This window comes from Saccopteryx leptura, chromosome 3, assembly GCF_036850995.1.
Source record: "Saccopteryx leptura isolate mSacLep1 chromosome 3, mSacLep1_pri_phased_curated, whole genome shotgun sequence".
NCBI lineage: Eukaryota > Metazoa > Chordata > Mammalia > Chiroptera > Emballonuridae > Saccopteryx > Saccopteryx leptura.
In genome coordinates, this window is record NC_089505.1 from 221,110,058 (window position 1) to 221,123,388 (window position 13,331).

At 38.4% G+C, this 13,331-nt stretch overlaps 1 protein-coding gene across 1 annotated transcript in view; it reads right to left on the reverse strand.

The window, feature by feature from the left end:
- The window catches only part of VWA3B (von Willebrand factor A domain containing 3B), a 225,207-nt gene that overhangs the window by 85,608 nt on the left and 126,268 nt on the right, over nucleotides 1-13,331 (reverse strand). The window contains 1 exon segment of the mRNA XM_066377626.1: nucleotides 187-303. Coding sequence (XP_066233723.1) covers nucleotides 187-303 — 117 coding nt within the window.

Sequence of the window (13,331 nt, forward strand, 5' to 3'; positions counted from 1 at the left end):
CGCAACTACTGGGCCTACACAGATCTAATATACAAGAAGTCCTTTGAATAGAGAACAGTCTGGATTCATTTAAAAGTTATTTGTTTCCACCCCTAAGTATCACTACCTAGCTCTTTCAGGAGCAGACACACTGGGCAAAGGGAGCCTGGCCTGAGCTTCCAGATATAGACACCCTCTCTGGCTTGCCTCTGTCACTCGGAGTGTTCTGGTGGCTGGAATTGCACAGGTCATCCTTCTTTCTGCTGCATGTTGAGCTCTTGAGAGCAGACATCTGCCTTCTGAGCAGGCTGCTCTTGGTTGACTCTGCAGGTATTACAGGAGGAGGTTTAAAGGAATCAGGGCAGGAAGAGAAGTTTCATTAGATTCAACTATTTCCTTGCATACTTAAAAGAAGAATGCCGCATTTGCTTCCCAAACCTTGGAGCACAGTGCTGCCACCAACCAAATGCTGTGGCAATGGCTGGCTCCATTTACCTTAGTTCAAGGTCTGACAGAGAAATGTGCTTCCAAGGCCATCCAGGTTGCTAGTCATAGTGATAAGGGAGCCCCCAAATGAGAAATTTGGCTTCAGTAATAGTAGCTTTTTAGTTGTAATGAATAGGAGATATGTAAGGGTCAGGAAATAGTTAACCTGCTTGCTATTCGCTCTTAATGGTTTCCTGGCCTTTACTTTGAAATGCAGCAAAAAGTTTACCTTTGCAGGAATGTCAGGGAAAGCTTACATTGAGGAGGAACCTGACAATTAGGGGAATTTAAATCACAATAGTTGCTTGTAAAAGCCTAACCACATGATTTACTGTGAAAATTTAGGGCCCATAAATTAATAAGAAACTTAGTTCACCAATGTTAAATGTTTACTTTGTTGCCTCAGAAATACAGGGAGTTCTCCTGCAGAAAGTACCCAGAGGCAGCAGACCCCAGCCATCCCAGAGCAGCATCAAGGACACTAGATCAACCTATGCCAGTGTCAGAAAGACTATGAGGAGGCAAACCAGATGCCCACCTCCCGCACACTGCTACATGACTAACTGCATGCTTTATAATGAGTTACTAACCTCCCAAAAGATATATAAACTGGCCAGTCAGCTAAGACTATTATGGTAGTTCTTTTGGACAGGAGTCTCCTGCCCTCTCAAATTGCTGCAATTTGAATTAAAGATGCCCTTATACCTACTTGGTTGCTGTCTCTTGTGAAGTTAGAAAGAAGGGCAACAGTCAATACGAATCCCAGACTATTCCGGTAACAGTAGGACTGAGATCCCTGTTTCCTTGCTGGCTGTCAGTCAGAGGCCTTGCTCAGCTACATAAGCACCACATTTCTACTCCTATGACCCTTCCATCTCCACACCAGTGGTGGCATGCTGAGTTCCCCTCATGTCTTGTCTCTCTGATTTTCCATTTTGCCACCAGCTGGAAAAAGCCCCTTCTTCTAAGGACTTTTATAAGTACCTGCCAGCCTCCAATTGCACTGTCTTAAGTTCAACATGACATAATCATGGGAGTGATAACTCACTATATGACAGGTTGCAGGCTTTAATGTGTGACATCTTTGGTAGACCACTTTAGAAGCTCTGTCTACCACAGTTGCTGTCCACACCTTCATATTATTTACTACCCTCTGTTGGGTCCCTTCAACTAGCAAGTGGACACTTAATAAATATTGACATTTAATCTGTGTGCTTTAGAGGATAATAAGCCTGTACCAAGATATCCTGATGAGTTTTCATATGTGATTACATAAACTACACTAATTGTAAACTGTGTTATGTACTTCACAATATAGAAGCACAAATACCAAGGCTTTATTTAGTATTCATGAATGAAATGTGTCTTTGTTTACAACAAGAAGGGATTTACTATCTTCTATTAAAAAAATAAGATAAAGGGAATAATAGTAATCTGCAAATTATTTATCTTTTTCACAGAAAGGTAATACTAATGGTCTCCATCTATGTAGATAAGGATATGCCATGCTCTTCATTGTTTTTCTAGGCACCAAAAGGATGAGTCCTGGCTTGGTTGCCTCTGTAACTAGGAATTAAGAAGGATAAGTCTTCTTGGGAGTTATGTCTGTGAATGAAAGAAAAATGACACACATGGGAGAGTTGAATTCCTGACCCTGACCATACAGGCAGGACACCTTGACAAAAATTACTAGGCAAAAACAACCACATATACAGCTGTGCCAGAATGAAAATGAAGTTTTGTTCCAAATGTCCCCAAACATAAAAAGCTGCACTATTCCCCCAAATCTGCAAATATTGAATAAAAACATATTATCTGGCAGTGGATTCAAGCATTTAACTACTCTCCAAGCTCTGTGTAGTCTGTCCCCACATTCTTCATTCTCTGTACTAAAAATTGAAACAGAATAAATTTCAACATGGGGCTACCTAACATTAGAAATGATCCAAAATATAAGTGAAATGGTAGAAGAGACAAAAAGCCATTAAAATGTTTAGGATGAGTAGCAAGTAGCACCTTTAGAAAGACTCAGATTTATTTGGAACAGGCAGGCAGGACTGGCTAAAGGGATGTAGCCACACAAGTGGCCCAATATGAAGCTTCTTTGTTCCCATGGGCCTAACACATTCCTTCTTTGTACAGAGACACCAGGACAAGTGGAAAGATCATTCAAGAGGGACCAAGATACAGCAAGTGGCCATTCTAGGAAGCCTCCTGGTCCTTCCAGGGTCAAGGCTCTCCTAATTTTCTGGTAAGGACACACAAGAGACAATGGTGGAGAAGCCACCACAACCCTACTCCACTGAGAGATATCTACAATTCTTCTTGAGGTAACTGAGGTAACTGAGGCAGCTGAAGCAGGGACCAGAAGCAGCCCCAGTGATACCAGAAAACCAAGCACCAAAATCATACCACAAAGGTTGTGAAAATTAAATTGCCATTGGAGCCACAGCCCACAAAAGCAGGCCAAGGTGCTAGCCTTCACCAGAGCATCTACTTACTAATTGAAAAGATTTGAATAGGATCCAGAGTCCCAAACATATTATCCTGACTAAATGTTCAGAATACTATACAAAATCATTCCGTACATCAAGAACCAAGAAAATCACACCTTGAATATAAAAAATAATCAAGTGATTCCAACACCAAGATGAATCAGAAGTTGGAATTATCTGACAAGAATTTCAAGGAAACTCTCTTTAAAATGCTTTAATAATTAATTAAAAATTTTCTGAAAACAAATGAACAAATAGAAAATCTCAGCAAAGAAATAGAACTTATAAAAATTTCCAAATGGAAATTGTCAAATTTAAAAATAAAATAACAGGGGGGACCTGAAGATGGCAGTGGAGTAGGCAGATGCAGACTCCCAGCTTACATCACCAAACTGGATTACAAATTAATTTACAAACAATCAGCGTGAAAACCAACTCTGGACTACAAGAACAGCTCACCAAGGAGCCAAGAAGAAGCCAAAACCAAGGAGCAAAGAAGAAGCCACACCAAGCCTGGCAGGGAGTGCTGAGGAGTGATGAGTCTCCCCTGCTTACAAGAACGGGGGGCTGGGGGGGGGGAGGCTGAGAGCCCAGAAGGGCTCTCACTCCAAGGAAAAGAGCAGAAAATATTGCTCACAGCCATTTGCCTGGGGACCTGAGAAAGAGGTGTGTTGAAAGGGCTGGCTAGTCTTCCAAAAGGAAAGGGGACAGAGAGAGAGACAGATGGTGAGGGGCAGAGGAATGCATGGGATGACCTGAGAAGCTGACTCATCCAGTGCTGGAGGCGGCCATAGCTGGAGGAGGGGTTGATCCTTCCACACAATACAAGACTAAAGTAGTTCAGGTGACCCATCTCTGGACATCTCTCCAGCTCCAATCAGTGCAACAAGACACAGCTGAAAACAAGAAGTGAGGAGGCGGGGCAGTAACTCAGATTTCCATGGAGATCTGAGATACATGTACCTCCTCCTACTGAAGCTGAGAAAATGCCCCACCCCCAAAGAGTAACTGGCAGATCAGGCCTTCAGAGTCTCAGGTTACACCCACCGCATTCCTGGATACAGTTTCAAATAAGCCTCCTGCTGAAATCAGTAAAAAGACTACTATGTGTTAAGAAAACTGAGAAGAAAGCAAACAAATCAATACCTCAAAGTGGCTCTACTAGAAAAGCCAAATCCGACAGTGGATTACAAATAACAGCTGATGCCAACCCAAGAAGACCTTGAAATAACACAACTGAAAATTGGAGGCAGACAGCACCAAGCCTAGACTCAAACAGCTCTACAAACAATACACCCAAATACATAGACATAATGAGAAGACAGAAAAGTGCAATCCAAATGAAACCACAAGAGAAACCTCCAGGAAATGAACTGAGTGATATGGGAATAACCAAACTTTTGGATGCAGAGTTTAAAAAAATGATTGTTAGGATGCTTAGGGATCTTAGAACATCAATGGAATGGTCATTACGAACACCTAAATAAAGAAATAGCAAGTATAAAAAATGACATTGAAATATTAAAAAAGAATTAGTCAAAGATGACAAATACAATAACAGAAATGAAGACCACAATGGAAGGAATTAAAAACAGGACAGATGAAGTTGAGGATCAAATCAACAAGTTGGGGGACAAGTTGAACAAAAACATAGAAGCAGAGCAGAAAAAAAAAAAAGAGACTCAAAAAGTCTGAGGAAACTCTAAGAGAGCTCTGTGACAACATGAAGAAAAATAACAACCGCATCATAAGGGTTCCTGAAGAAGAAGAGAAAGAACAAGGGATAGAGACATTGTTCAATCGTATCATAGCTGAAAACTTTCCTAAATTAATGCAGGAAAAACTCTTACAAGTTCAAGAAGAACAGAGAACTCCATTAAAAAGAAACCTGAAGAAATCTACACCAAGACACATCATAATTAAAATACCAAAGCTAAGAGATAAAGAGAAAATATTAAAAGCTGCTAGAGAAAAAAAGATTATCACCTACAAAAAAGCACCCATATGGGCCCTGGCTGGTTGGCTCAGTGGTAGAGCATCAGCCTGGCGTGCAGGAGTCCTGGGTTTGATTCCCGGCCAGGGCACACAGGAGAAGTACCCATCTGCTTCTCCACCCCTCTCCCTCTCCTTCCTCTCTGTCTCTCTCTTCCCCTATCGCAGCCGAGGCTCCATTGGAGCAAAGTTTGCCTGGGCACTGAGGATGGCTCTGTGGCCTCTGCCTCAGGTGCTAGAGTGGCTCTGGTCACAAGAGAGCAATGCCCCAGATGGGCAGAGCATTGCCCCCTAGTGGGTGTGGCGGGTGGATCCACGTCGGGCGCATGCAGGAGTCTGTCTGACTGCCTCCCTGTTTCTGGCTTCAGAAAAATACAAAAAAAAAAAAGAAAAAAAAGACAAAAAAGCACTCATATGGATGACATCCGAATTCTCAACAGAAACACTTCAGGACAGAAGGGAATGGCAAGAAATATTCAAAGTAGTGCAGAACAAGAACCTACAACCAACACTACGTTATCCAGCAAGGCTATCATTAAAAATTGAAGAAAAAATAAAAAGCTTCCTAGACACACACACACACACACACAAAACCTCAAGGAATTCATTGCAAGCAAACCAATATTGCAGGAAATGTTAAGGGGCCTGTTGTAAACAAATCAAAGTGGGAAAAAATAGCAAAAGAGGAATACAGCTTTAAAGAATAAAATGGCAATAAACAACAACATATCAATAATAACCTTAAATGTAAATGGACTAAATGATCCAATCAAAAGACAAAGGGAAGCTGTGTGGATAAGAAAACAGGACCCATATATATGCTGTCTACAAGAGACACACCTTAAAACAAAAGATGCACATAGACTAAAGGTAAAAGGATGGAAAAAATATTTTATGCAAATAGAAATTAAAAAAAAGCTGGGGAAGCAATACTTAGACAAAATAGACTTTAAAACAAAGGCCACTACATAATTATAAAGAAGGCCACTACATAATTATAAAAGGAGCAATTCAACAGGAAGATATAACCAGTATAAATATCTACACACCTAATATAGGAGTACCTAAATATATAAAGCAGACTTTGATGGATATAAAGGGTGAGATCAACAGCAATACTATAATAGTAGGGGATTTCAATACTCCACTAACATCATTAGATAGATCCTCAAGAAAGAATATTTACAAAGAAACAGCAGACTTAAAGGACACACTAGATCAAGTGGATTTAATAGATATCTTCAGAACCTTTCACCCTAAAGCAGCAGAATATACATTCTTTTCAAGTGCTCATGGTACATTCTCTAGGATAGACCACATGTTAGGGCACAAAAGCTGTCTCAACAAATTTAAAAGACTGAAATCATATCAAGCATTTTCTCTGATCACAATGGCATGAAACTAGAAATCAACCACAACAGAAAAATTCAAAAATTCTTAAACACATGGAAACTAAATAGCAGGTTGTTAAATAAAAAATGGATTAACAATGAGATCAAAGAAGAAATAAAAAAATTACTAGAAATGAATGATAATGAGCATACAACAACTCAAAATTTATGGGACACAGCAAAAGCAGTACTGAGAGGAAAGTTCAGGCATACTTTAAGAAGCTAGAAAAAGCTCAAATAAACAACTTAACCTTGCATCTAAAAGAACTATTAAAATAACAGCAAGTAAAGCCCGGAGCTAGTAGAAGGAAGGAAATAATAAAGATCAGAGCAGAAATAAATGACATAGAGGCTAAAGAAACAATACAGAGGATCAATGAAACCAGAAGCTGGTTCTTTGTAAAGGTAAACAAGATCGATGAACCTTTAACTAGACTCACCAAGAAAAAAAGAGAGAGGACTCAAATAAATAAAATTAGAAATGAGAGTGGAGAAATAACAACTGACACAACAGAAATACAAAATATTGTAAGAAAATACTATGAAGAACTGTACGCCAAAAAACTAGACAACCTAGATGAAATGGACAAATTCCTTGAAACATACAATCTTCCAAAAATCAATCGGTAAGAATCAGAAAACCTAAATAGACTGATTACAACAAATGAGATTGAGACAGGTATCAAAAAACACCCAACAAAGAAAAGTCCTGGGCCTGATGGCTTCACAAGTAAATTCTACCACATATTCAAAGAAAAACTAACTTCTATCCTTCTCAAGCTATTTCAAAAAATTCAAGAGGAAGGAAGACTTCTAAGCTCCTTTTATGAGGCAAGCATAATTCTGATTCCAAAACCAGGCAAAGACAACACAAAGAAAGAAAATTACAGGCCAATATCCCTGATGAATATAGATGCTAAAATCCTCAGCAAAATATTAGCAAACCGAATCCAGCAATATATGAAAAAAATTATACACCATGATCAAGTGGGATTTATTCTTGGGAGGCAAGGCTGGTACAATATTCACAAATCAAACAATATGATTCGTCACATAAACAAAAGGAAGGAGAAAAACCACATGATAATTTCAATAGATGCAGAAAAAGCATTTGATAAAATCCAGCACCCACTTATGATCAAAACTCTCAGCAAAGTGGGAATACTGGGAATATGTATTACCTCAACATGATAAAGGCCATCTATGACAAACCCACAGCCAACATCATACTCAATGGGCAAAAATGAAAAGCAATCCCCTTAAGAACAGGAACAAGGCAGGGGTGCCCCCTTTCACCACTCTTATTCAACATAGTCCTGGAAGTCCTAGCCACAGCAATCAGACAAGAAGAAGAAATAAAAGGCATTCAAGTTGAAAAAGGAGAAGTAAAACTATCATTATTTGCAGATGATAGGATATTTTATATAGAAAACCCTAAAATCTCAGTCAAAAAACTACTGGACCTGATAAATGAATTCACCAAGGTGGCAGGATATAAAATTAATACTCAGAAATTAGAGGCATTTTATACACGAACAATGAACAGTCAGAAAGAGAAATTAAGGAAACAATCCCTTTCACTATTGCAACCAAAAAAATAAAGTACCTAGGAGTACATTTAACCAAGGAGACTAAAGACTTGTACTTGGAAAATTATAATACATTGATAAAAGAAATAAAAAAAGATACAAATAAATAGAAGCATATACTGTGCTCATGGTTAGGAAGAATAAACATCATTAAAATGTCTATATTACCCAAAGCAATTTTTTTTTACAGAGACAGAGAGTCAGAGGGATAGACAGGGATGGACAGACAGGAACAGAGAGATGAGAAGCATCAATCATTAGTTTTTCATTGCGTGGTGCAACACCTAGTTGTGCATTGATTGCTTTCTCATATATACCTTGACTGTGGTCCTGTAGCAGACCGAGTAACTTCTTGCTCAAGCCAGTGACCTTGGGTCCAAGCTGGTGAGCTTTTGCTCAAACCAGATGAGCCCACGCTCAAGCTGGCAACCTCGGGGTCTTGAACCTGGGTCCTCTGCATTCCAGTCCGACACTCTATCCACTGCACCACTGCCTGGTCAGGCACATTACACAAAGCAATTTATAAATTCAAATGCAATACCAATTAAAATACCAATGACTTACTTCAAAGATATAGAACACATATTCCAAAAATTTTTATAGAACCAAAAAAGAACACGAATAGCCTCAGCAATCTTGAAAAGGAAGAATAAAGCGAAGAGGTATCACACTTCTCAATATCAAGTTATACTACAAGGCCATTATACTCAAAACAGCCTGGTATTGGCATAAGAATAGGCATATAGATCAATGGAACAGAACAGAGAACCCAGAAATAAACCCACAGCTATATGGACAACTGATATTTGACAAAGAAGGTAAGAGCATACAATGGAGTAAATTCAGCCTCTTTAATAAATGGTGTTGGGAAAATTGGACATCTACCTACATCAAAATGAAACTAGACCACCAACTTACACCATTCACAAAAATAAACTCATAATGGATAAAAGACTTAAATGTAAACCGTGAAACCATAAGCATCTTAGAAGAAAACATATGCAGTAAGCTCTCTGACATCTCTTGCAGCAATATATTTGCCGATTTATCTCCACAGGGAAGTGAAATAAAAGACAGGATAAACAAATGGGACTATATCAAACTATAAAGCTTTTGCACAGCTAAGGACAATAAGAACAGAATAAAAAGACAAACTACACAATGGAAGAACATATTCAACAATACGTCTAATAAGGAGTTAATAACCAAAATTTATAAAGAACTTGTAAAACTCAATACCAGGAAGACAAACAATCCAATCAAAAAATGGGCAAAAGAAATGAATAGACACTTCTCCAAAGAGGACATACAAACGGCCAAGAGACATATGAAAAAATGCTCAACATCACTAATCATCAGAGAGATGCAAATTAAAACAACAATGAGATATCACCTCACACCAGTCAGAATGGCGCTCATCAACAAAACAACACAGAATAAGTGCTGGCGAGGATGTAGAGAAAAGGGAACCCTCCTGCACTGCTGGTGGGAATGCAGACTGGTGCAGCCACTGTGGAAAACAGTATGGAGATACCTCAAAAAATTCAAAATCAAATTACATTTTGACCCAGCTATCCCACTTTTAGAAACATACCCTAAGAACACCATAGCACTGTTCCAAAAGGAGAATTGCACCCCCATGTTTATGGCAGCATTGTTCGCAATAGTGAAGATCTGGAAACAGCCCAAGCATCCGTCAGTGGACGCGTGGATTAAAAAGCTTTGGTACATATATACTATGGAATACTACTCAGCCATAAGAAATGATGACATAGGATCATTTACGACAACATGGATGGACCTTGATAACATTATACGAATTGAAATAAGAAATCAGAAAAAACTAAGAAGTATATAATTTTATACATAAATCATAGATGGGTCATAAAAATGGTACACGGAAACATGGACAAGAATGTGATGGTAATGGTGGGGGGAGTGGTAGGAGGTGTGGGAAGGAGTGGGTCACAACAAAACCAGATAGAAGGTGACAGAAGACAATTTGACTTTGGGTGAGGGGTATACAACATAATGAAATTTCAAAATAATCTGGAGATGTTTTCTATGAACATATGTATCCTGATTTATCAATGTCACCCCATTAAAATTAATAAAAAAATAAACAATTTAAAAAAATAACAATAAACGAAAAGAACCCATGCTATTGGGCTCAAGAGCAAAGTAGAGATGTGAAAGAATTATATCAGAGAACTTGAGAGCAGAAAAATAGAGTTGAGTCAATTTTAAGAACAAAGAGAAAATACATTTAGAAAAAGACAAGAAGAGCCTTAAGCCTGTAGGATAATAATAAAATATTCAACATTCTTTTTATCAGATTCCAAAGGGCAGAGAGAAAAAAAGTGGGACTGAGAGACTATTTGAAGAAATAATAGATGTAAACTCCCCAAATTTGGTGAAAGATATACCATAAAGATTCAAGCAGCCAAGAAAATCTCAAAAAGAATAAACCCAAAGAAGTCTATGCCAAGTTTCATTATAGTTAAGCATTTGAAAATAAGAGGCAAAGAAAAAATCTTGAAAGCAGCCAACGGGAAAGGAATCTTCACATCTAGAGAAACACCAATTTGAACAGCAGATTTCCCTTTTTAAATGTAGAGACCTGAGGAAAAGGTATGCTATTTTTCAACTACAGAAAGAAAAGAACAATCAATTGCAAATTATGAACATGACTAGTTGCCCTTCAGGAACGGAGAATAAAAATTTTCCTAGACTGCCTGACCAGGCAGTGGCGCAGAGGATAGAGTGTTAGACTGGGATATGGAAGGACCCAGGTTCGAGACCCTGAGGTCCCAGCTTGAGCGCAGGCTCATCTGGTTTGAGCAAAGCTCACCAGCTTGGACCCAAGGTCGCTGGCTCAAGCAAGGGGTTACTCAGTCTACTGTAGCCCCACAGACAAGGCAGATATGAGAAAGCAATCAATGAACAACGAAGGCGTCGCAACAAAAAACTAATGATTGATGCTTCTCATCTCTCTCCATTGCTGTCTGCCTGTCCCTATCTATCCCTCTCTCTGATTCTCTCTCTGTCTCTGTAAAAAAATAAAAAATAAAAAAATACCCTAAAAAAAATCTTCCTAGACTAAGAAAAAAACAAAACAAAAAATTGTGACCAGCAGACCTACTTTTACAGAATGAATACAGGAAGTTCTTCAAATAGACAAGAAGCCCTGGCTGGTTGGCTCAGTGGTAGAGCGTCGGCCTGGCATGCAAGGGGTCCTGGGTTCAATTCCTGGCCAGGGCACACAGGAGAAGCACCCATCTGCTTCTCCACCCCTCCCCCTCTCCTTCCTCTCTGTCTCTCTCTTCCCCTCCCACAGCGAGGCTCCATTGGAGCAAAGATGGCCCAGGTGCTGGGGATGGCTCCTTGGCCTCTGCCCCAGGTGCTAGAGTGGCTCTGGTCATAACAGAGCGACACCCCAGAGGGGCAGAGCATCACCCCCTGGTGGGCAGAGCGTCGTCCCCTGGTGGGCATGCAGGGTGGATCCTGGTCGGGCGCATGCGGGAGTCTGTCTGACTGTCTCTCCCCGTTTCTAGCTTCGGAAAAATACAAAAAAAAAAAAAAAAAAAAGAAAGAAAGAAAAATAATAAAAGGAGATATTTTGGAGAATTGAGAAGGAAGAAAGAATAAAAGAGAGAAAGAATATGGTGCATACAAAGACTATCCTTTCCTTATGAGACTTATAAGCTATACTTGATGATTTAAACAATGATTTAAACTGGAGTAAGTAAAGAAATCTAAATTGAAGTAAGATCTCCACACTTTACACAAAGTACTAAAATGTTGATTCTAATGCACTTTTAGAAGTCACATTCATTTGCTGTCACACCCAAAAAAACCATTACAAAAGCCATACCAAAATATACATTCAAAAACAAGTGCCCATTAGTAGACAAGTGGGTAAAATAAGTTATGGTACTTATATACAACAGAATACTACTTGGCCATAAAAAAGAATAAAATCTTACCATTTGTGACAGCATGGATGAACCTAGAGGGCATTAGGCTAAGTGAAATAAGCCACACAGAGAAAGCTAAACACCATATGATTCACTTATATGTAGACTCTAAAGAACAAAATAAGTGAACATACAAAAACTGAAACAGATTTACAGATACAGAGAACAAATTATAGAGGCCAGAGGGGAGAGGTATTGGGGGTGCAGGGTGAAATAAGGTGATGGAATGAAGAGATACTAATTGGTGGTTACAAAATAGGCATGGGATGTAAGATAAAGCATAGGGAATATAGTTAAAGTATTGTAATAAGTATCTACAGGTGAGCACTTGAGTTATTGGAGGGAATGCTTTGTAACTTATACAAATGTCTATCTACTGTGTTATATAGCTGAAACTAATACAATATAGAGGTGAGTGCAAAATGTAATAAAAAAATTTAAGATACCACGCACACACTACAAATAAACCAAAATGGTTGTAAAAAAATAGAAAGTTCAAATGACCTGAAGGAAAGCAAGAAAAAAGAAACAGAGAAACCAGACCAATGAAACAAATAGAAAATAATAAAATAACAGCAGTAAGTACTAACATATCAGTAATTCCAACCAAGTAGTCTAACTGCACCAATTAAAAAGACACACATTAGCAGAGTGGATAAAAGAACAGAATTAAACTATAAACAACATACAAAAATTTATACTTAAAGTATAACATAAGTAGATTAAAAGTAAAAGAGTGGGAAAAATGTTATACCATGCAAATATTAATAAATAACTAGAGTGGCTATATTAATATTTGATCATGTAGACTTCATAGCAGAAAGAATTTGCATAACAAAGGGACCTATTCACCAAAAGACATGGATCCTAAATGGGTCACAAAAACCAATACAGCTTTAAAATATATTAAGCTAAAAGTGACATATCTGAAATGAAAAATAAGTCAACAAATATAGCTGTGACACAAAATCAGCAAGCACAGAGAAGATCTGAACAACATAATCTACCACCAGAATCTGACAATATTCAAAATGCACATTTTCCTTCAGTTCCTGTGAAACGTTCATCAAGAAAAACTATATACAGTTGTCCCTCACCATATCATGGTTCACTTTTCATGGTCTCACTGTATTGCAGATTTTAAAGTTGTATACTATATCTAATTTTGTATTGCAGATTTTTCACTATATTGTGGGATTTTGTGGTAAAATAAGCAAAATAAGTGCGGGAAAGGTTTATAAGAGTGTGGGGAGGGTTTATAAAGCCTTAAAATACATATAAATAATAAAATAAATATAAGTCGCTACTTCATCGATTTTCACCTATTGCGAGGATTCTGGAACCTAATCCCTGTGATAGACAAGGGACCACTGTATTAGGCTTTGAAACAAACCTCAGCATAATTTAAAAGAATTAAAATCA